Here is a 20,241-nt window from a genome sequence, read left to right as displayed (position 1 = left end):
CTTCACACGGAGTTCAACATGGGTGAACTTTGACCAGTGAAGTTGCAGCCTCGACCAAAAGCAAAGATGCACTGCCCACATTTGGCACCAGCAGGTGATGGTCATTCACCTGCATTTGTCTGTGTGTGATCTCTGTAAAACTGTTGACAGGACATCTAAATCTGCAACAGGTCAATTATGACCCTTTCTTTAATGAACTTTTAATCCACAGAGAGCATATATTTGTAAAACTTTCCTTAAGCTAGGAGAAGCAATCTAAATACTTGTTGGTCACATAACCAGGAAATAAACCCTTACAGCTGAACATTTCCCCACTCCGCCATTCAGCACCTCATCTCTCCTTGGACTCATATTTACAATGACATCAATAAAAGCATGGTCTCTCATCAGCCAGTAGTCTGAGACTCCGAAGCTAACCATGATCAGATCATACAGATGGGCTCACTTAGTGCTTTATCTATAGTTGCATATAAAAGTGATGATGATTAGAGCGGCTGTCGAGGAACTGATGTGACAATTCAATGGTCCCAGGCCAGCCAATATTTGTATTTCTCCTCACTTTACTGTGAAGATACCACCTGGATGAGTAGACAAGCTTTGATTAGGAGAGAGTGAGTCCAGTGTGTTTGAATTTCTATGCATGTGTTAATGGTTTATTCTGAGGGCAGCCGGTGCTCTTTTGAGTAGACAGGGGCAGGCAGGAGGGATGCTGGCATGCTGCCTCTGGGTTGTGTTCAGATAAATAAACAAAGGTGGCCACATGTGCGACTGCCAACCTGCCTGCCAGCGGACAGTCCTCAGTGAGGCAACCCTGGCAATCATTATTAAGGCGGACTCTGGCTCTGAGCCAGAACTGAAGTTTGGAGGTATTTTCACATGCCTGGCATCGTGTGGGAGTGTTTAGACATCAGTATGCATGTGCTTGTCTAGACACCGTGACCACACTAAAGAAGAACACAGTCTGACTCATGTCACTGTGTGTGAGAGAGCAGGAGAGAGAACAGTGAGGAGTTCAGACCCCATCACCAATTGAAGGGAAAGGGTAAACAAGCATGTGTCTTGGCTTGACTGCTTGCATTAACAGCACCATCTGATGAGTACAATAAAGAAACACGTATATATAATCTTATGTCCAAGGAAAATGGTTACCAGGCCACCACTGCTCCATTGCATGTTGTCATCTTGATGAACCCTGGACTAAACCTATTCAACCTGACGGATGGAGGTTCTCTTAGGTCCAAACCTCAACCATTTCCTTAGTTTGAATCTAGGCCTCTGGAAAAAGAATACCAAGATCATTTTGAGGTCATGCAGTAAAACTAGGGAGTGGTCCTGTATGTTGTTCTGTTTTTTTAATACAGTTCCTCAGTATAGTAAGTCTTGATCGTTCAAAGTGACCTAATGAAAACTCCACACAGCACTCGTCTTAAGAGCTTCCATCATCCCTTCTTTTCACTAAAAACAAGTGGAGTAAAGAAACATGGGGACAGCTTAGACAGCTTCATCTGTCTTCCTGATTGATACAGAGAGGGTTTCAGGAGGAAGGGAGGGAGGTTGAGATCGTCACACAGAGTCCAAGAGAAAATACTTCTATGCAGGCTCCATCTATTAAGTAAGCCGACACTCTCACGAGGATTCAATATGTGAAGGTGTTTTGGCTGCATTTTGAACCAGCTAAAGGGCTTGCTTTCTGTTCGGCGTTTTTCTTGCTCAATGTTCATCCCTTATGTACAAGTGTTCATCTTGTTGAGAGAGACTCAAGGTTGCTCTCAAGGCCTTGGTGACAACAAGCAGATGCTGCCTGTCTGTGTGCTTGTGTAAGAGGAGGAACGGTGGAGAAAAATAGAGGGGGGGGGGGGGGGGGTGTAAGAGAGAAAGGGTCTCACTGCTTTTCTCTTCAGCAACATAATTTCTAACACCGGTAAAAAGGTCTGAGGAGGTCTTAATCAGTATTAAAAACTGCAGAGAAAACATGAACCTTGAAACATTTCTCAATATTTCACCAAATTGCTTTTCGTTATTCCCACAAGATTTGAAACACATGGGCCTTTAGTTACTTATCTTAAGAAACTTGACCAACAACTAGGGAATAATAGGCGTTCCCAGCCACTATGAAAGTTTGGACTAGAGAAGCAGAGCTGAAGAGCAGAGAGATGACATCATCTTTCACTAATATGAACCTTCTTGCTTTTTGTCTTTCTCTATATGGGATGAGAACACCAAGTCTGACTTGGTGTTCTCATCCCTACCCAAAGCTGGCTATCCAACACTTCACTGATGTGATTTACTTCAATTACACACATATGCACACATGCCACACACATATCTCACTCTCATATGGTGAGTAATTAAGGTCCTATTTTCTGGCAACCTTGTTTCCTTTTGTCTGCCAAGCTGACAGTGATTTCTGTAAATGTGCTAAGAGTTAGGACTATGAGATGACATAAGCCTCCCACGGAGCAACGCCAGGCGCAGGCCTATCCGTTTCAGTAACACTAACTGTTATGACATGAGGCCTTTTGACTTTGGATTAGTCAATAAAGGCTTCTATAGTCTGCATCAGCCAGCTGCTTATTAAAGCCACACAACATTCATTTGTACTGCTAAGACAATGATTGACCTTGTTCAGCCTCTTTGATAGGGGAAGCACATATTCCTCTTTGTTCCAATGTTCAGCTGCTACCTTCAATTATTTCTAATTTTCCACTTCCTCCTAGGTGGACATGCACTCAGTCAGTAAAAGTGAAAAAGTGCTTCCGTGGAGTGAAGATGATCTGAAGAAACAAGACTCAGAGTCTCCCTTCCACCCTTTACATGCCCCACAAATCACTATTCAGAGGGCCAACATGCGAAACAAGAGAGAGAGGTGGGAAGGCAGACACACAAGAGAAGACCTGTCCCGTGATGACTTATTGTTTCTGCTCAGTATTCTGGAGGGAGAACTACAGGTAGGGTGATTTGTTGACCTACTGTGTATGCATTCATTCTGTAGTTGTTTATCCATCTCATCATCTGAAAAGTCACATAAATTGCACTGTGACAAACTGCAACTAATTATCATTTTCATTGTTGACTTATCTGTCAGTTATTTTCTCAATAAATCGATTAGTTGTTTGGTCTATAAAATGTGAAAAATGTTAAACAGTGTTTCTTAAAGCCCAAGATGCTCAAATGTCTTGTTTTTTTTCTCCCCTTAACCCAAAGACATTCAGTGCACCATCAGAAAGGAGTGAAGAAAGCGGAAAATATTCACATTTAAAAAGGAGAATTTTGACTTTTTTCTTAAAAAAAAAAATACAAAAACAAATAAACTACTAGATTATCAAAATAGTTAGTTTGCAGTTAATGTAATCATTGAGAAAAATAATTAATTATTAAACAATTAAATAATTAAATAACTGTTGCAGCTCTATGGAAGTTTAAGCCTGCGCTCTACTGCTATGTTTGTCACACCAGGCCAGAGATGAGGTAATTGCTGTATTGAAATCAGAGAAGATGGATTCAGCTCTACTGGGGGCCCAATATGGTTTCAACGCACCGGATGAGGCACTCCGTGCACTACAGAGAGACTCCCTGCGGGCCCAGCAGTACCACCAGCAGGATGTGTACAAGAAACCAATCGTTGAGGTACCAAGAGCCAATAATAAGAAACTAGACGCCATATGGAGCAGATAATCAAATTTAACGAGGTGAATCCATTACTGTCTGACGAGAGCATAGATTACTGCTGCATCACTGCACAAATTTGTTATTTTGTACTACAGGTGTTACATGTGCTGGATTTATTTTTAGCAGTGATTATAAATATGTAAATTGAAGAATTTCCCCCCCTCAGATTTGGTCTATGGGTTATCTCAAGTAACCAGTACTTTCTTTCAGTAAAATTCCATAACTGCACAGCAGGGCTGGACAAATTCGCTGGAACATAACACAATATGTTTAATTTCATTTAATTATTGATCAGTTTAATGACCTATATTTTTAATCAAAACCAGGGGAAGAAAGGTTGAATTTATCCATTTTATTTTTAATTCAAATATTTGTTCTTTTAACATTTTTGACTTACATAAATCAAGGTACACTGTCATCTTCCTCTTCACAGCCTCCTGTGTTGTTTCCCCTATCTCCCTCAGCTCAATCACATGGTGGAGGCCCAGAAGCGCTCATCCCAAAGAATGCTGGAGCAGCTCCTGGAGGTGTCCCGCTCTCATAGAGGTGCTCTACACAGGCTGGAGGAGCAGGAGAGGAGCCACAGGGCTTTTATCCGTAAGAGCAATGGCCTTACCACTCTACTGGAGCAGGACAGAGAGAGGTTGGTGCACTAAACCCTAGAGGTTCAGATGAATGCTTAAGCAAAGACAACATTGATATTTCATAACTCCCACCAAACTGGTAGCCTGTGTTGAAGCTAGACTTGTAGAAAAATCCATGCCTTTCAGAATCCCTCCTGATGTAAATAGAAGAGGATTTACAGCGAGTGTAGAAGAAGCTAAGGGATTAAAGTATTTCAGCACACTGGAACAAGCCAGATCTGAGCTCTGTGATGTACACTTGTTCAGGCTTAGATTGGCCTGTAATGCTCTTCATGGCTGAGTGAAAGAGCGAAGGCGCTGCTGGCTGCCGCATTTCTACCAGCCCACTGAATGTGACCTCAAGACTGTACTTAAGAGTTACTCCACTCAGACACAGTCCATTACATCCTGGACTCGGTTAGACCTTGCGGCCAGCCTGGCTCTGTTCACTCTCCCTTGTAAACACATAAACATTCACTCACATGCAATTACATGTACAGTCTAAATTGGCACCCTACTGGCCCATTCGACAGTACCACACGGCACAGGATGAAACCTTTTTCTAAACTAAGTAAATGGGTTGAGGCTTTGCTGGTGGGTAGAAAGATTCTCTTCCCAAATAGAGAGCACATTTAGATGTGGCCTTTGGGCATAGCTAGGTCTAACATGAAGATGGTCACTGGTTCTCCTATGCAATTTGAGGCCCACAGCGGGGCTGTTGTGTTGAAGCTTCGGTTGTCTCGGCTCATGTACCATCCGAGTCCACTCTGTAATCTAGCTGTGTCGAGTCTGGACCCGCACTGGGCTTGCAGCCTTGGGAGGAGACTAGTTGTCTGCGTCTGTGTGCCAAAATGAAAACGCTTTTCTGATCCACCACAGGCACACACACGCAATTAAAGACCAAAAATAGCCATGCCAGGAGAGTGATTAACTTTACTAGGATTCTGTCTATTCAAATACAATGTGGAAAACCGAAACATGCACACATAAAGGCTTTGTGGTCCATCTTGGCCTAATGATGATTAATACATGAGTAGACAGCATGTCTGTGGTGCAGTTTGAACCCTGTGTGGCTCAAACATTTATGACTGCTTCAACACAGAGGATTTTCATCTCCCTGCTTTCCCTCCTTTATGAATTCCTTTCAAGAACACGGTTCTGAAACCTCACACTTTAACTTATCACACAAACTGAAGTATGGGCTGACAGCAAGAAGAAACTGTGACTTTGCATTAAGGTTGGACTGTTGGGGATATCAACGGGTGTTTGTCTCAGATCAAAGAAACATAACGTTACTCAAATTTTATCCTTTTTTTCCCCCCATCTTCTCTCTGTGGCCCTTTTCCATACACATATGCTGGCTTGGTTTAACTCAGAGTATCAGCCCAGCGTGGCAGGGATTTTCATCTCCATTACAACAGGGCTGCCTGCTTGAAGATATGTCTGATGCACTTGTTGTAAGACAACAACATTCAAAAGCAGCAGGCTGATTCATGTTCTATCGAGTAGTAGGAGCGGCCATAAAATGGTGGAGCAACACATTTGATTTCCTCTAAATTCTTCATTAAAAAAAGTCCCCCGTTATTTTTGCTGCAACTGTTTTTTCCAATCACACAGCACGACAAGTTAAAGAAGTTGTTTATCTGTTGGACATGAGCTGTTTGCAGAGGTGAGCATGTGGTCCGCAGCTCTTAAAGTGAAACTCTCGCCAAAAAGCAACCGAGGCTTTATTTATGATTGGGTATGAGTCAAACCTTCACGTACAAGCACACTCATGACCAAAGAGGCACTTTTAAGATTTACCGTAGTTTCGTTTTGGGGCAAGCTCATTTTGAACGGGAGTACATAGGGCATACCACGACGGCATCAAAATGTCTATTTTTAGACCACTAAGAAGGCTCCACACATCATGAAACTTTACTGGTAGCATCACCAGGGTCTCTACTCATGACACGAGCAGTAAGAACATTGTTTGTGTACACAAAGTGTGTGAAAAAGACGGTTTTGAACTACTTACGCTTAGCTACTGGGACTCCGGCGCGCCGCCGCCATTCCAGGCAAAAAGTGTCGATCTCCGAGTGCGGCCATCATGACGGAGAGTAACGGTGGGACGCTCCTCGGGCTTATTTCCAGATGAATTCGCGGATAATTCGTTGTTCTGTCGTTAGTCAAAAGCAACACTGACGTCCATGTTGACAAGGGAGCCACATATTACAAACAGTACGGCATCAACAGCCGGTGATGTCACGTAACCGGAGATCGACACTTTTTGCCTGGAATGGCGGCGGCGCGCCGGAGTCCCAGTAGCTAAGCGTAAGTAGTTCAAAACCGTCTTTTTCACACACTTTGTGTACACAAACAATGTTCTTACTGCTCGTGTCATGAGTAGAGACCCTGGTGATGCTACCAGTAAAGTTTCATGATGTGTGGAGCCTTCTTAGTGGTCTAAAAATAGACATTTTGATGCCGTCGTGGTATGCCCTATGTACTCCCGTTCAAAATGAGCTTGCCCCAAAACGAAACTACGGTAAATCTTAAAAGTGCCTCTTTGGTCATGAGTGTGCTTGTACGTGAAGGTTTGACTCATACCCAATCATAAATAAAGCCTCGGTTGCTTTTTGGCGAGAGTTTCACTTTAATCTAACATCTCACTGTGGCCTTTTTTGCATGTGCTCCTAATCCCTGTACTGTAAATTCTCCACAACAAAATTCGCTTGTCATTTTGTCATTTAAAAGCTTTTATTAGAAAGCAGCAAAATCAGGAATTATGGGGTTCCATCAGCAGTAACTTAAAGGTAGGTCTGGCATACTTAGGCCCCCACTCTGGAGATGATCCAGCTCAGGTGCTGCTAAGAACAACACAGCACATTTAAACTGGTAATGGAAACGCAAATCAGCGTGGTATGGTTTAAGTCAGCACAGCTAATAGTGCCTATGTAAAAGCCCCACTGGTGACTGGGCTTGCCACGGTGTTTCGTAGTCCCGGTGTTACATGGTGGTCAGGCTAACACAGATTACACCATTTACACACAGCCCCCAGGGTCTTTTTGCTTTTTAAAAAAAAATCAGTACCAGTCAGATGACAGATGCTACAATTACTAACGGACGCAGGCGTCCAGTCTGTGCAGCAGCGGGGCCAGAAGTAGAGTCGGCGCACCAAATAGGAAGAATCACATTTCACTTATAAAGACAAGAGAGTAGGGACAGTTGACTTACCAAACGATGGTGAGTGATCAGGTGACAAAGCGAAAAGTGAAAGTACCTATTTGGTATATTTTGGAATTAAACCCAATGCAATAGGGAACCTGATGATGTTAATTAGGGAAAGGGAGTCGTTACCTCCCTGAGAAGTTGGAGGAGTGCAGCCTGTCTTCTGCATCTCTTCATCTAACAGCCCCTTCTTGTTTCATTACTCCAAGAAACAGACAGATAAAAACTTCTCCCTGACACATCTGCTGTCAACAAATGCCAAAAGTAGCTGTGTTAACACACTGCATTTCCTGTGACTAGCTTACATCAAAGTAAAAGTCTACTCATGTTTCACCAGTTAAATGCTTTTATTGTGAAGCTGCAGCTGTAGGAGACGTTCAGTTAGCATTAGCAGTAAATTCACACAGCGCTCTACAGAGTGTCTTTTCTTGTAAAAAGCCGATGTACTGGGGACTACTGGCGTTGTCACAAGCTTATTGGTCGGTGGGAAAATTGTGTCACCACGGCAACCCTATCGGTGACCTTAACTAGGCTAGGCTGAAATGATTAGTTGATCGTGAGAACATCAATCTACTATTATTTTGCTTTGTTATACTAATTTCATTAAGGAACATTTCCAAACATTGCCCTGCCTTGGCATCTTAACTTTGTCAATTTGCTGCTTTTTTTAATCTGATATGGTAGAGTATTGAATATTTTTGACCCACTGTTGGTCAGACATAAAGTTCAATCAGAGGACGTCACCCTCTCCACCCTTTGAAAATTCTCAGGGACATTTTTGCACCATTTTCTGACATTAAACAGACCAAACTAATCAATTAATTGGGAGCAGATTAATCCTTAATGAAAAGAATTAGTTGCAGCTCTAGTCTTCAAACTAAATAAATAACTGCTCCTTATCAAGCATCTGCAATCAATGCATACAGCAATGCTCTTTGCCATATTATACTGAGTGCCTATTTGCACCCGGTTAAAAAAAAAGAGTTTATACTCCCCTTCTTTGTTTTTCTAACTGCACTTCAGCGTCTTTGAGCTTGGCACAAATAGGTTTGAGCTGAGTCAATGCTTGCATTTGTCCACAGGGTAAACAACACGAGGCACATGGCGATATGCCTGTCCCTTTCATCTCCCTCTCCATCCTGTCCTTCTTACATCTCGCTCTGCAGTAGCCTAAATATTTAACTGAAAGAATTTCCACTCCTACTCCAAATCCTCTTCAACAATCTTTCAATCTCCCTCCTTGTTTCTTTTCAAAGCATATGCTCTGAGCCAAGAGAGCCTCTCAGACAGGCTTAAAATCAGCACCCCTCTCTCATTTTCATTTCCCTGAAAAAGTAGCTCCACAAGGTGCCATGTGCAGAGCAGATGACCTGTTTCAGCTGTGAACTATACGGTAAAATTCCAGTCACGGCATATAATTACTTTATGCCATAGTACGATCCCTGTTGCGTGTCAAAGGATGATTACATCTGCACATCACAATGCAGCAATCTGGTTGTTCCAACCTCAGCTATCAGAACATGCTCTAAGTCTGTGTATGTTTCCTATGGTCTGTCACTGGGCTGGCAGCATCTCAGCATTAACCTCACACACATGTTCAACACACCAAAGACATTCATGCTCTCATCTGTTCACTTGAGTTATGAATCACAAACTTTTAATAGGCTCTACCCTACACCCACAAACTCATGTGGTCTTCCCATCAATATATTCAACATCATACACAATTATTGCTACAGATATAGGAAAGGAATGCAGACTAAAAGTCTACAGCTGTGAGGCTGTACTGGGCACGCTATCTTTTTCCTAGTATGGCAAAGTTAAGTCATGTTCAGCCAATCATGGTGAACAAAATTCTTGACACCATACCCTTAAACAACCACCCTAACTTTTTTGTGTGGTCACTGGAGGGTATGCTGTCAGAGCATGTGTTCAGTATGATTGGTTGAACAACTTGACACGACTTCACCATCCCACGAAAAAAATAAGCATGCTTATATGGTCAGTAGGTATTATATAGTATGAGATATACATAAGAATTCCGTCTGACCATGAATATCTGTACATGGCAATTGATTTAAAAGAGACACCTCACAAAAAAAACAAAAACATCAACCTGCTGGTGGTGCTAGAGGTAAAATCATGGGATCACAAGAGTCATCTCTCTTCCAGGGACCTTGAATGTTGGTATAAAAATTAATACCAATCTATTAATACCTGTTGAGATATTTCAATCTGTACCAAAGAGGTGGACCATAGACCAGACTGACACAGCCATCTCCACGACCATACTGCTAGGATGGCTAATGAGCAGTCATTGAAAAACTTAATGAAAAAAGCTCTCTGGCTTGGTTAAACATGGTGGAGGAAACATTTTGAAGACTTTGCTCAAAGGAAAGGACAAAGTCAACTTGGCTGTGCCGTGGCGAAACCCACAGCTGTTCTGTCCATCCCTCACACTCAAATCCACCATCTGCCTGCGCGGCCAATAATGTGTCAGAGGAAGATGTGCATAAATTACCATAGGAGTCTGGCAGTGCATCACTTCAGAGCAAAACCACTGTTCTGATTGCAAGCTGTTGGGCGCATTTATTAGCTATACCAAGCACATGAGGTCAGTTTAGTCATTCCTTCAATGTTATTAAACGTGCTGATAAATGAAGAAAACAAAGCCAGAGCAGACTGCCTGAGCAGCTGCTTTTCTTTTTGCAGCTTCAATATGCCTTTTCCATGACCCTTTACAGTCGTGCTTAGTACAAGTGATGGATTTGTGAAAGGCAGCAGCTAAAAAAAACTCAATCTCTCTAAATTACACCCCTGGATGAAAAAAAGGGGCCATGACAACAGAGTACTACTCTCATATAAGGGGCATATTACATATCGGCAATGTTTGAGGGTTTTCTTGGAAATGCCTTTGAGGGATCATGCTTGTAATTGAGGACAGGCGATGCAATGCCAACCCCTCCTCTAAGGGAAACAGGACCTCATGAACTCTGATTTGGGAGTTGGTTTGTGGATAGGGACTGCAAAGTATGAGTAGGATTTCTCTCTCACATTCAACAAACAGAGAAATATCTCATCTTACTTGAGAGTTGTTAGGGTCAAAGCTGAATAATCAAGCAGGTTAATTTATAGACCACACCTTCATCTGATCTGTAGCTAACTACTAGAGCCCACAGCTGATAATCAATTTGCTTTGGGTGAAGAGCGGTTTAAAGTAGCTTAAATATTATCATACAGTAAGTGGTAGACAGTTTCAATCACTACTATTTATTCTAATTACCCATATCACAGATTTTCTTGGGTTCTTTCCTATAATAGTTTGAATTTGACTATTGTATTTTTTTGAATATTCATAAAACAAGCAGTGTCACTGTTGATCTGTGGACTGTTCAGACAGGATTTAATTTCCAGCAAAAACAAAAACAGAACCCAACCGTAACTTGATATTTCTGGCCAATATCAGGGAGAAAACATTCTGCTACAGATATATCAGCTGATATACGCACACATTTTTTGCAATGATCCCTTCAATGTGGTCATCAAACACTTACACAAACTGACAAAGATGTGTAACAAAGGATATTTTACAACAACAACAACAACAACAAACTCTATTGTCCAAAATGACATCAGTGCACTGAAACAGTAAATTTATCTGGGAATTCAATTAAAAATAACCCAAAGCATCTTTTTCTCCATTACAACTAAGGGTGCTCCGATCAGGATTTTTGGGGCTTTGCACATTTATAAACTATGTGTTCTTGTTGATCGCTTCTGACATCTATCTAAATGGTTTAGCGTAAGCAAGTCCATAGCAATTAACATGGTCTGTCTTTTTCTGCTGCACAAATGTTCTGCACTGTTGCGCAAGCTTCCATTGCTTTCTTTAAAATATATGAACAATCTGCATGGACTTTCATACCTGGTGTGAAAATGTTCCAGAACATAAATATTTAAAAAGTGAAGTTAAAGTGCGTCTTTTAGGCTGTAAATTCTTGTGTGATGACAGCATGACACAGGGGAAATAGTTCTCCTTTAATTGGGGACTAGATGGATTTTCTTGACAGAAAGACATACCACCAGAGGTATATTTCCCCAGTGAGAGCCGGACCTAGACGCCAAAGTGCTAGACAGTTCTCCCTGAGGGGAACATGTGTCACACGCAAGACCTTTAAGTTTGTTTTCTCCTGCAGAACTAGTAGAACTATCATCAAGACAGATAAAATATAATTTATTTTTCCATTATGATTTTTGTCATTCTTGCTGTAACTGACGAGTCTAGCAGTGGGAATAATGAGAGTATAATCTGTCATCCCTCCCTGCTCCACTGAGCACATAGATTTGACTTGAGTGATACCGTAAGAGGACACAGGAGAAAGGTAAAAATTGCAATTCGTACATAAGAGCACAGAGGTAGGGTAATGAACAAAATGACAGCAAGAGACAAAGATAGAGAAGCAGCGTGTGGAGGAGAGAGAGAGCAAAAGAGAGACATATGGATGTAATTGAGGGCCGATGAACTGATGATGTCATCTCTCAGTCAGGTTATCAGGCCCAAGGCAAAGCAGCTACGACTCACAAAACATCTCTCTCTTCCTAAAACATATGGGAGCACAACACACACACACACACACACACACACACACACACACACACACACACACACACACACACACACACATGATTTAATACGCAGGCTTAGATGACTTACAGCTCCAAAGACGTGCCATATGAGGCCCTGCACTTAAGTAGCATAGTTGACATGTTTGCTCAATCTAATCCTACAAACTGAAAGTGTTAGCCTTTCTAGTTTAAATAGTGATTGAGGCTTTACTTTTCTACACACACACACTCTGTCCTTCGCATTAGCCTCTTTGGCATGGCTACACAATGACCTCATCTGGAATGGGCTGAACTCCAGTAACAACACACACACAAGCACGCACACACACACACAGACACACACAGCAGTAGAGCCTGTACAGTCCCTTATAAGGACTTGCTGATGATGTAATGGGCGCCACTGACTGCGAGTGAGACTCAGTGTGCAGAGCACTTCTCATAATGTTTAGTTTTCCGGATGGAATGTCCACATCACTGGGATCTCCGGGAAAGGGAGAGGTGAAAGAATAGAGACAATTTATTCTCGGAGGATTTTAAAGGACACAGGCCAACAGCACAGCACAGGTAGGAACAGTCAAAAGACTTGAAAGACGTGAAAGGTGCATTTGGAAACCTGTGTCACTTAAAAGCTTGCTTTTTAACAGTAAGATAAGGTTCAGGGCAAAGTACGTATTGGCCAGTTCTGCAAAGGTTTGACAGATTAAATGTTTAACAATGCCAAGTTCATTTTTACAAAAGTGTGCACTTCAAAAAGCTATCTAGACAGTAAAGACGGTAAGTCTAACTTGGAAAGTTTTGGACTGAAAAGCTATGGCATCTAGTTGTTTTAGTTATTACTTTTTGCAAGTTTTTACCATATAAAAAACTATCTTGATGTTAGGTTGTCGTATTGCAGCAGTATATATTTCCAATTTAAAATTTCCAGACCATGTAGAACATTAGACCCTTCTTAATTTAACCCATCCACCCACACACATACACACTGTAGCTGTAGGTGATCAGTATCTTTAAAGCAAAGCTACAGATGCTCTAAAAATGTTATGTTTAGATGCTGGTCTCTTAAAAAAAACTTAAGCAATGTGCGGTCTATTTTTTTTACACTGACCATTAGCTGCCCTGAAGATCAAGGTGAAAAACAAGATTGCGAACATGGACGCATGTGCAGGAGGTTTATTCTGAATTGTAAAACTCAACTGGTGAACATTTACTGTGAACTGTGCCTCCCTTGCAATAACATATGACACAAATGTACAGTGTGTATTAAATGCATTTGTAGATTGCTAGTACGCATTTGGGGGAATGTGAGGAGTGACAGCACTTGGTAAATGTAGCCCGTCTGTAATTACTTATGGAACCGGGGGGAATTCCTGCCTCTCCTAGCTGGAAATGGGGTAGCTTTCAATGTGCACAGAAGGAGGGTGATTGGGTGCAGCGTTGAGGGTACTCAAGGGTAGAGGAACTTCTTAATTAACAAACACTCCCTGCCAAGGGACCATCTGCCGTGAAACTCAAAACATCGTACTGAACGCATGCTGCCTGGAGAGAAGTGTAAAACAACATGGAATACATGGACATAAATACATGTTTTAGGGTTTACAGGCAGGCACACGCACATACAAATTCAGATAGATGTACAAAACAGAAAAGACAGTATTCCCAGCTTCTGGATAAATTTGAGAACGGAGGAAATTGTGATTCAAATTCTTCTGAAAATGAAAATAAATGTTTATACTTGAAATACACAACCGTTACTGGTGTTTAAAAGTTGTGGCCAAGAGGTTAAGTATAAACAAGAAAAAGTGGCTTTGGGGGAACAGTTACACAATAAAATCAGTCCACAACATCCTGTTTAACAGCAGCGTCATGTGTTTTTCTCAACAGACTCAAGCTTCTGAATGTGAAGGAGAGAGAATACCAGGAGTTAAAGGAGAAAAAACGTGAAAAAGAGATATCAACTCTAAAGGACGAGCTGACAAAGCTGAAGGCTTTTGCACTGCTGGTTGTAAAACAGCAACAATTTCTGAGCAGGCTGCTGGAGGAAGAGAGGCTTAATGTCAAAGAACTGACCGCCATCACTGACCACATCAAGCAGGAGGTCAGTGCTGCCTACCCCCGGGCAGAAAAGGAGGAGCTCAAACCCCACCATCTGGAGGTGAAGCACCATAAAAAGGTTTCCATCTTCAACCAAAACGAGTACACTATGGCAGCCCCAAGCCTGCTGTCAGAGGTTGAGGTATTGAGGAGAAGGGTTGTGGAAATGGAGGGAAAGGATGAGGAGCTGCTACGCATGTGGGACCAGTGTCGAGACCTGGACCATAGACTAGCACGAGAGACCAGCCACTGCCGTAGCTTGAGAGTTGAGGTGGATAAACTCAATGCCAGGATAAGTGAACTGGACAGAATGGAGGAGGCTTTAGGTAAGAGCAAACAAGACTGCAATATTCTGAAGGGTAGCTTGGAGAGAGAGAGAGAGGTTAGCAAGATGCTGTCTGGTGAGCTTGACACTCTGAAAGTTAGGGTGAGAGAGCTGGAGGCCAATGAGGGCCAACTGGAAAAGAGTGAAACTGTGATTAGACAGGACCTGGCCAAGCTCAGGTCACTGACTGTAGCTCTGGTGGAGGAAAGAAAGAACATGGCTGAAAGGCTCCGACAGGCTGAAGAAAAACTCAACAGGAAGGAGGGCAAAAGAAATGAGCAAAGCAATTTGGCAACAATGACAGAAAGATTGAGAGACGAGAGTCAGCAGGCACTGAGGTCTAAGGCAGATTTAGAGGAAAGGATTAAGGGCATAGCAAAGGAAAAAGATGAGCTCCAAGATAGACTACAGAGAGAGGAGGAGAGGAACGGTGAGCTGCAGAGTAAAATCACCATAATGAAGAAAAGGTTACAGGTCTTGGAAAACAGGAAAGAGAAAGAAGAGAAGTACACACACAGCTCTATTCCAAACAAGCCAATCCATCACTGCCAAGCAGAGGACAACAAAGTCAAAGAATTGATCGAGGAGCTAGACAGGCTGCAAAAGAGACTACAGGACAAGGAGATGTTGGAGGGAGAACTGATGAAGGTAGAAGAGGACTATGAGTCCCTGGAAAAGAGGTTCAAGGATGAACAGAAGAGGTCCCAGGCTCTAACAGAGGAGCTTGAATTGGCAAAGAGGGAGCTTTCCAGGTATGACCAGGCAGAGAAGCAGGAGGTCAACCAGGAACACCTACTCCTTTGCCGTCTTCAGAAGGAGCAGGTCAAGTCCAGACTGTTAGGCAGAGAGGTAGATACCTTGAAGGAGAAACTCCAGAAGCTGATGGGAACTGAGGAGTCCATCTGCAGGGTTCAGACAGATCACTCTGTGCTGCAGAGAAAACTAACCCAGCAGGAAGCCAGAAACAGAGAGCTGGCCAAAGAGATGGAGGAACTGAGAAATGAGCTAGACAGTTATAGACAAATCAAGAATCTAACATCTGGTGCAAGCAGACAACACTTTTCAGACCTTCATCAGACCACCAAAGAGGTTCAAACTGAGGAGGAGGGTAGCCTGCCTCCTGACTACAGCGAGCACAGCGAGAACCTAAATGAAGAATATGAGGACCCAAACCACAATGCAGAAGTCACAAACAGAAGAAGCTCGCTTGTCAACAACCTTAACAGTTTGAACAGTGCAAATAATAACATGAGCCAATTCAGCAGCCATTCAGCCAATGGCATAGATACGCACCAAACGGTTAATGGAGAGGTGATGATGCTAACACACACCCCAGGGCAGCCCTTACACATCAAAGTAACACCACACCTTATACTCAACACAGCTACTCTCGAGATTAGCAGCCCCACTGGAGACACAGCTACATCCTACACCAGCACAGCTGTCATTCCAACAAGTGGAGCCTCGCCTAAACAGAGAATAACCATCATCCAGAACTCAGCTTTGTCTGCAGTTAATACTAAAACTCCCCCTTCAAGCCCTGATCGCACTGTCTCCCCACTTAATGGAACGCCCATATCTCGGGCCTTAAGTCCAAATTCATCACACTCTGTGACCCCTGACCACAACAATTCCCCCATTCAGATTGTAACAGTCAGGACCGGTTCTCCAGAGCCAACGGAGGTCGCCAATCAGACTGTTTTCTGTAAGACTCCGGAACGGCAGAACAGCTGGCAACATCAGAAGTCCAACAGCACTGACACAAGTCCCAGCATCATCACCACAGATGATAGCAAGATCCACATCCATCTGGGGAGCCCATATATCCAGTCTCTGAACGGTATGACCCACAGCATGCCACAGCCTGTTGGGCCATACTATCTCCGACATGAGCAAAGGACTCAAGTGCTCGCTAATGGCTGTCATGTCAAAGGTGTTGGTAAGATTACAAGTAGCATTACTATATCCCCTGCTACCTCTTCAGCTTCACACTCCTCAAACATTACAGTAAGTGGCCTTTGATTAGGTGAAAATGTATATATATATATTCTTCTGAACATACAGTATTATGTTCCCAGTAAAATTCCTAGGCTAGACAACTAAAACACTTCCTCTAATGAGAACCCAGTTTGTTGTATTTTGTAACAATCATCAAATAAATACTTTGTGGTATTTGTCTAGAAGAGCCTTTGTAAAGCCTACTTGAGCTAATTAGTCTGTCCCCAAACTTACTGACTTAAACAACAATATATTGAATGTATGGCATGTTTTTTTCTAGTGCCTGTATGAGATCTAAGTGAGACATCATAGCAACCAAATGTGTGATGTGCTTTATATAATTTTCTGTTTAATTAATGTTTTTGCTGTTCATTAAAAGTGTTGTGTTGTTCTTACTGACTCACCTTGAAAACTTTTTAGAGGGGGTTGGCATCAACATAGCCAACAGGCTTTCTTGCCAATTTAAATGTTAAACAGTTGGAATCAGAGAAGAGGCCACGAGACCAAGGCCAACTCCACACAGGGGTGATGTCAAAAATATTGATGAATATCAATTATTAATATTTGAAACAGCTTCAAAACTTATTTTCTGCAGTATTTATACACCTGTACGAGCTGTGCTTCCTCACTCTCTCTTCTCCCTGACAGCGAGTTTGCACTCATAGGCCCACCTCTTCCCACTCTTCTGACTAAGGTCAGAAGTAAATTAACTTTGACGCTGTTGTGCTTAACAGTACACAAGCCTAGTTATATTTATCTTTTAAATGCAATATAATTTTTTCCCCATGGTACTGAGTATCAATATTTTTCAAGGCAGTGCATCAAAGTTAGAAATTCCATTAATGTGACAATACTAGCATACGGCACAGCACATCAAGCACCAGCAAGAATTATTGGTGAACTCGTATCTGTTAGTTGGTCACATTTTTGACCCCAAAATGAAGTGAAGGGAGAAATTTAAGAGTTAAAGGGATAGAAAAGGTTTCTGCATTTGCTGGGTTTGATTCAAAAGTTGAGTCACCCACTATCTTTACCACTGCAAAATTCCTCACACTCAGTGTGTGTGTAACTGCAAGTGTGAAAACCTCCTTCAAATATGCACTGGAAAACTCAGCTCATGTTTTTCTGACACAATAAAACTTGCAACACACAGTGCTGGTGGTGCTGTTCAGGTGTTAAGGTGAATGAATAATAAAAACCTTTTGCTATTTTGGGTACAAATTATGAATGTAAAATTGTCATTATTAATGCAACACATCTGAAACTGAAGACTGATAAACAATTTAAACTTTGGCATAAATCCAATAACACATTTCCTCAGCTTCTCCTCATTTACTCTAAAAAGAATTGACAACTATTAAAGAGCAGTAATTGGCAAGCCATTGCTGGTCAGTCTCACTTTGCTTTTTTCAGCACATGTCCTGCAAGCTAAACCTGATATTCCCAATGAATGATATATATGATACACAGTTTCTGGCAGCGACATAGCTGTGTTGATTTGCTTACTTTCTGAACATTTTCTTTTTCATTCCTGCACTGAAGTCAAAACAGGTCAGTGGTCTGGGTGTCACTTAAATGGTAATCCAATACAAACACACATAATATTTTTCGATTTGTTTTTAAAAACAGCTTCCATTGCTCAAACTGCTCTGTCGGCATTCAGGAGGAAAAGCCCTATCCAGAATATTAAAAAAGGTAAGAGGGATACAGTTACTAAATATAATGGAAAACAAATGTGTAACAAATCATTTTTGAAATAAGAATATGAGTTTGCATCACTGAGTGTAAGCACACCAATGTGAGCAGTATAGAAAACTTATTTCAGAGAAAAACCTTGTCTCAGTGTATCCAACTTCCAAAACAACACACTTGCAGCAGAGGGATGACTTTTGCAAGATGTGGGAGCCCTCTGAGAGCTAAACAACATTAACTAATTTATGTACAATTTTAATCAATAAACCAAAAGTATGTACTTTATCATGTCCCTTTTTTTATTTGGTTGCAATAATCAATTACATAATCACATCTTTGAGTAAAGTACTCTGATCAACATTTGGTGTTTTTAAATGAATCTTATAAATAAACTTACTTGACTATTATCTGTAGTTGGAGCAGCTAGTTCCTTTAAATAAATCAGAGAATAGTATAAACCATAAAACTTTAATCACAGCATTCATGCCATGGTTTTAAGTCAACAGACCAAGCATCAGAAATGGTCAACACCACAAATTATACTGTATAACTATATAGTGTGGCAGAATTAAAGGGCCTAAGACACCAATTGGCTGTTCAATAGCTTTAGCCAAGTCTACAATACAGGCTCTATATAGTGGACAAAGTTGTGATTGGTTGGGTAATGTAAGAAACTAGTTGACAGTACTGGGGGACAGCATATATTCTCCTGTGGTTGGAGAAGCTGGTAGAGAGCCGACATAGCAGGTATATGATGACAAATGTGGAGAAACATAAACCACACTGACATCACCCGCTGCCAAGGTGGAAACCAGATGAGGCATTTGATGACAGTTTGGGGCAAACCGTAGCGTGACAGAGGACTCATGAGAATCTTTGTCATTAGTGTGAGAGTGTTTAGCCACAGGACACATCACCATAAGAGTCATACTGCTTCGCATGAATCTCCTGTTCATTCTTATGACTTCAAAGTCTTTCCCATGCTCTATCCATCAGACTTCAACTCTCCTTTTCTGCCGTGTCAATTTTAAGTCAGCCGTACGCCTTCTCTGTCAAGCATTTCTCGAATGCAAATGTGAGTAAGGATGGGATGTCAGTCGGGGTAAAGGGGCCAAACAAGAGAAGAAAAAAAAAGAGGTGCATACACTCTCTTTCAGATTTCTTCTGCATCGTGAATCGTGCAACTTGCTGGGGCTCAGTATAGATGCTGATATATGAGATATTCAAAATGGCCAAACTTAACAGATGAGGGTGTCAAAACATTCATACAGAGGAAATGCATGTAATCACAGCTCAATTACACCATGGTGCAGCCAAGGTGTCCATGCATGTCTTTCTATGTTCCTCTTTCAAAAGTATAACACAATGACAACAAATGCTTCATAGAAAAAAGTAAATAAATCTGCAGTAGTGAACATCAGACAACAACAACTCCTTACAGATAGTTCAGCCTCTTTTCTCTTATCAGATCCCTCTGAAATTGCTTAACAAGACTAAAGAAGTAACTAACAGAAGAAGCAACAGAGCTCTCAGTACAGGATAGAAAAATTGAAAACCTTCCTCTGGGCATATACGCAACACACCAACTCTAAAAAGGGACAGGCCTGTGACTACATGTTTTTCACTGCAGTCTGATGTTACAAAATAATTCCTTCATTCAAGTATTGAAAGTATATTAAAGAAATGTGGTTATAACGCAGATGTCTTAAGCAGTATCAGGAGGATATTGCAACAAAACACATTAACAAACACTAATAAGTAATCAGATGAATCTATCATAAGTTTTGGCACGCACAGTCAAACAACCTAGTCATGTTTGAAGCATGTCAAAAATTAAACATAACACACATGATATCAAAACATTAAAGGACGTGTGTTACAGACGAGTTATTTTGTATGAAAGAAAAAATAATGTCAGACACTATTCAAAAGTCTGTCAATTTTATTTTGTGCTCACTTGCAAACAGCTTATTGATCATTTATTTTCAACAGGTACTGTGGGTACTT

General features: G+C 41.6%; 2 protein-coding genes across 5 annotated transcripts in view; one reads left to right on the top strand and one right to left on the bottom strand.

The window, feature by feature from the left end:
- cmss1 (cms1 ribosomal small subunit homolog) overlaps positions 1 to 20,241 on the bottom strand; it is a 34,722-nt gene that overhangs the window by 13,490 nt on the left and 991 nt on the right. The gene's annotated exons all lie outside the window — the stretch shown is intronic.
- On the top strand, positions 3,566 to 16,934 carry LOC311262757 (filamin A-interacting protein 1-like). Of its 2 annotated transcripts, XM_084362435.1 has the most exons (3): positions 3,566 to 3,627; positions 4,134 to 4,312; positions 14,010 to 16,934. In XM_084362435.1, exons 2-3 carry the CDS (start codon positions 4,143 to 4,145, stop codon positions 16,564 to 16,566), a joined length of 2,727 nt encoding a protein of 908 aa, XP_084218561.1. In that variant the 5' UTR covers positions 3,566 to 3,627; positions 4,134 to 4,142; the 3' UTR covers positions 16,567 to 16,934. The 2 variants fall into 2 exon arrangements, 1 of the variants encoding a protein (XP_084218561.1); XR_014623300.1 differs by lacking the exons at positions 3,566 to 3,627; positions 4,134 to 4,312 and adding an exon at positions 12,594 to 12,692 and having other exon boundaries at positions 14,010 to 14,101.

Source organism: Pagrus pagrus (genome assembly GCF_965226575.1).
Source record: "Pagrus pagrus genome assembly, chromosome: 9".
Classification (NCBI taxonomy): domain Eukaryota; kingdom Metazoa; phylum Chordata; class Actinopteri; order Spariformes; family Sparidae; genus Pagrus; species Pagrus pagrus.
This window is presented reverse-complemented; position numbering and strand designations above follow the sequence as displayed.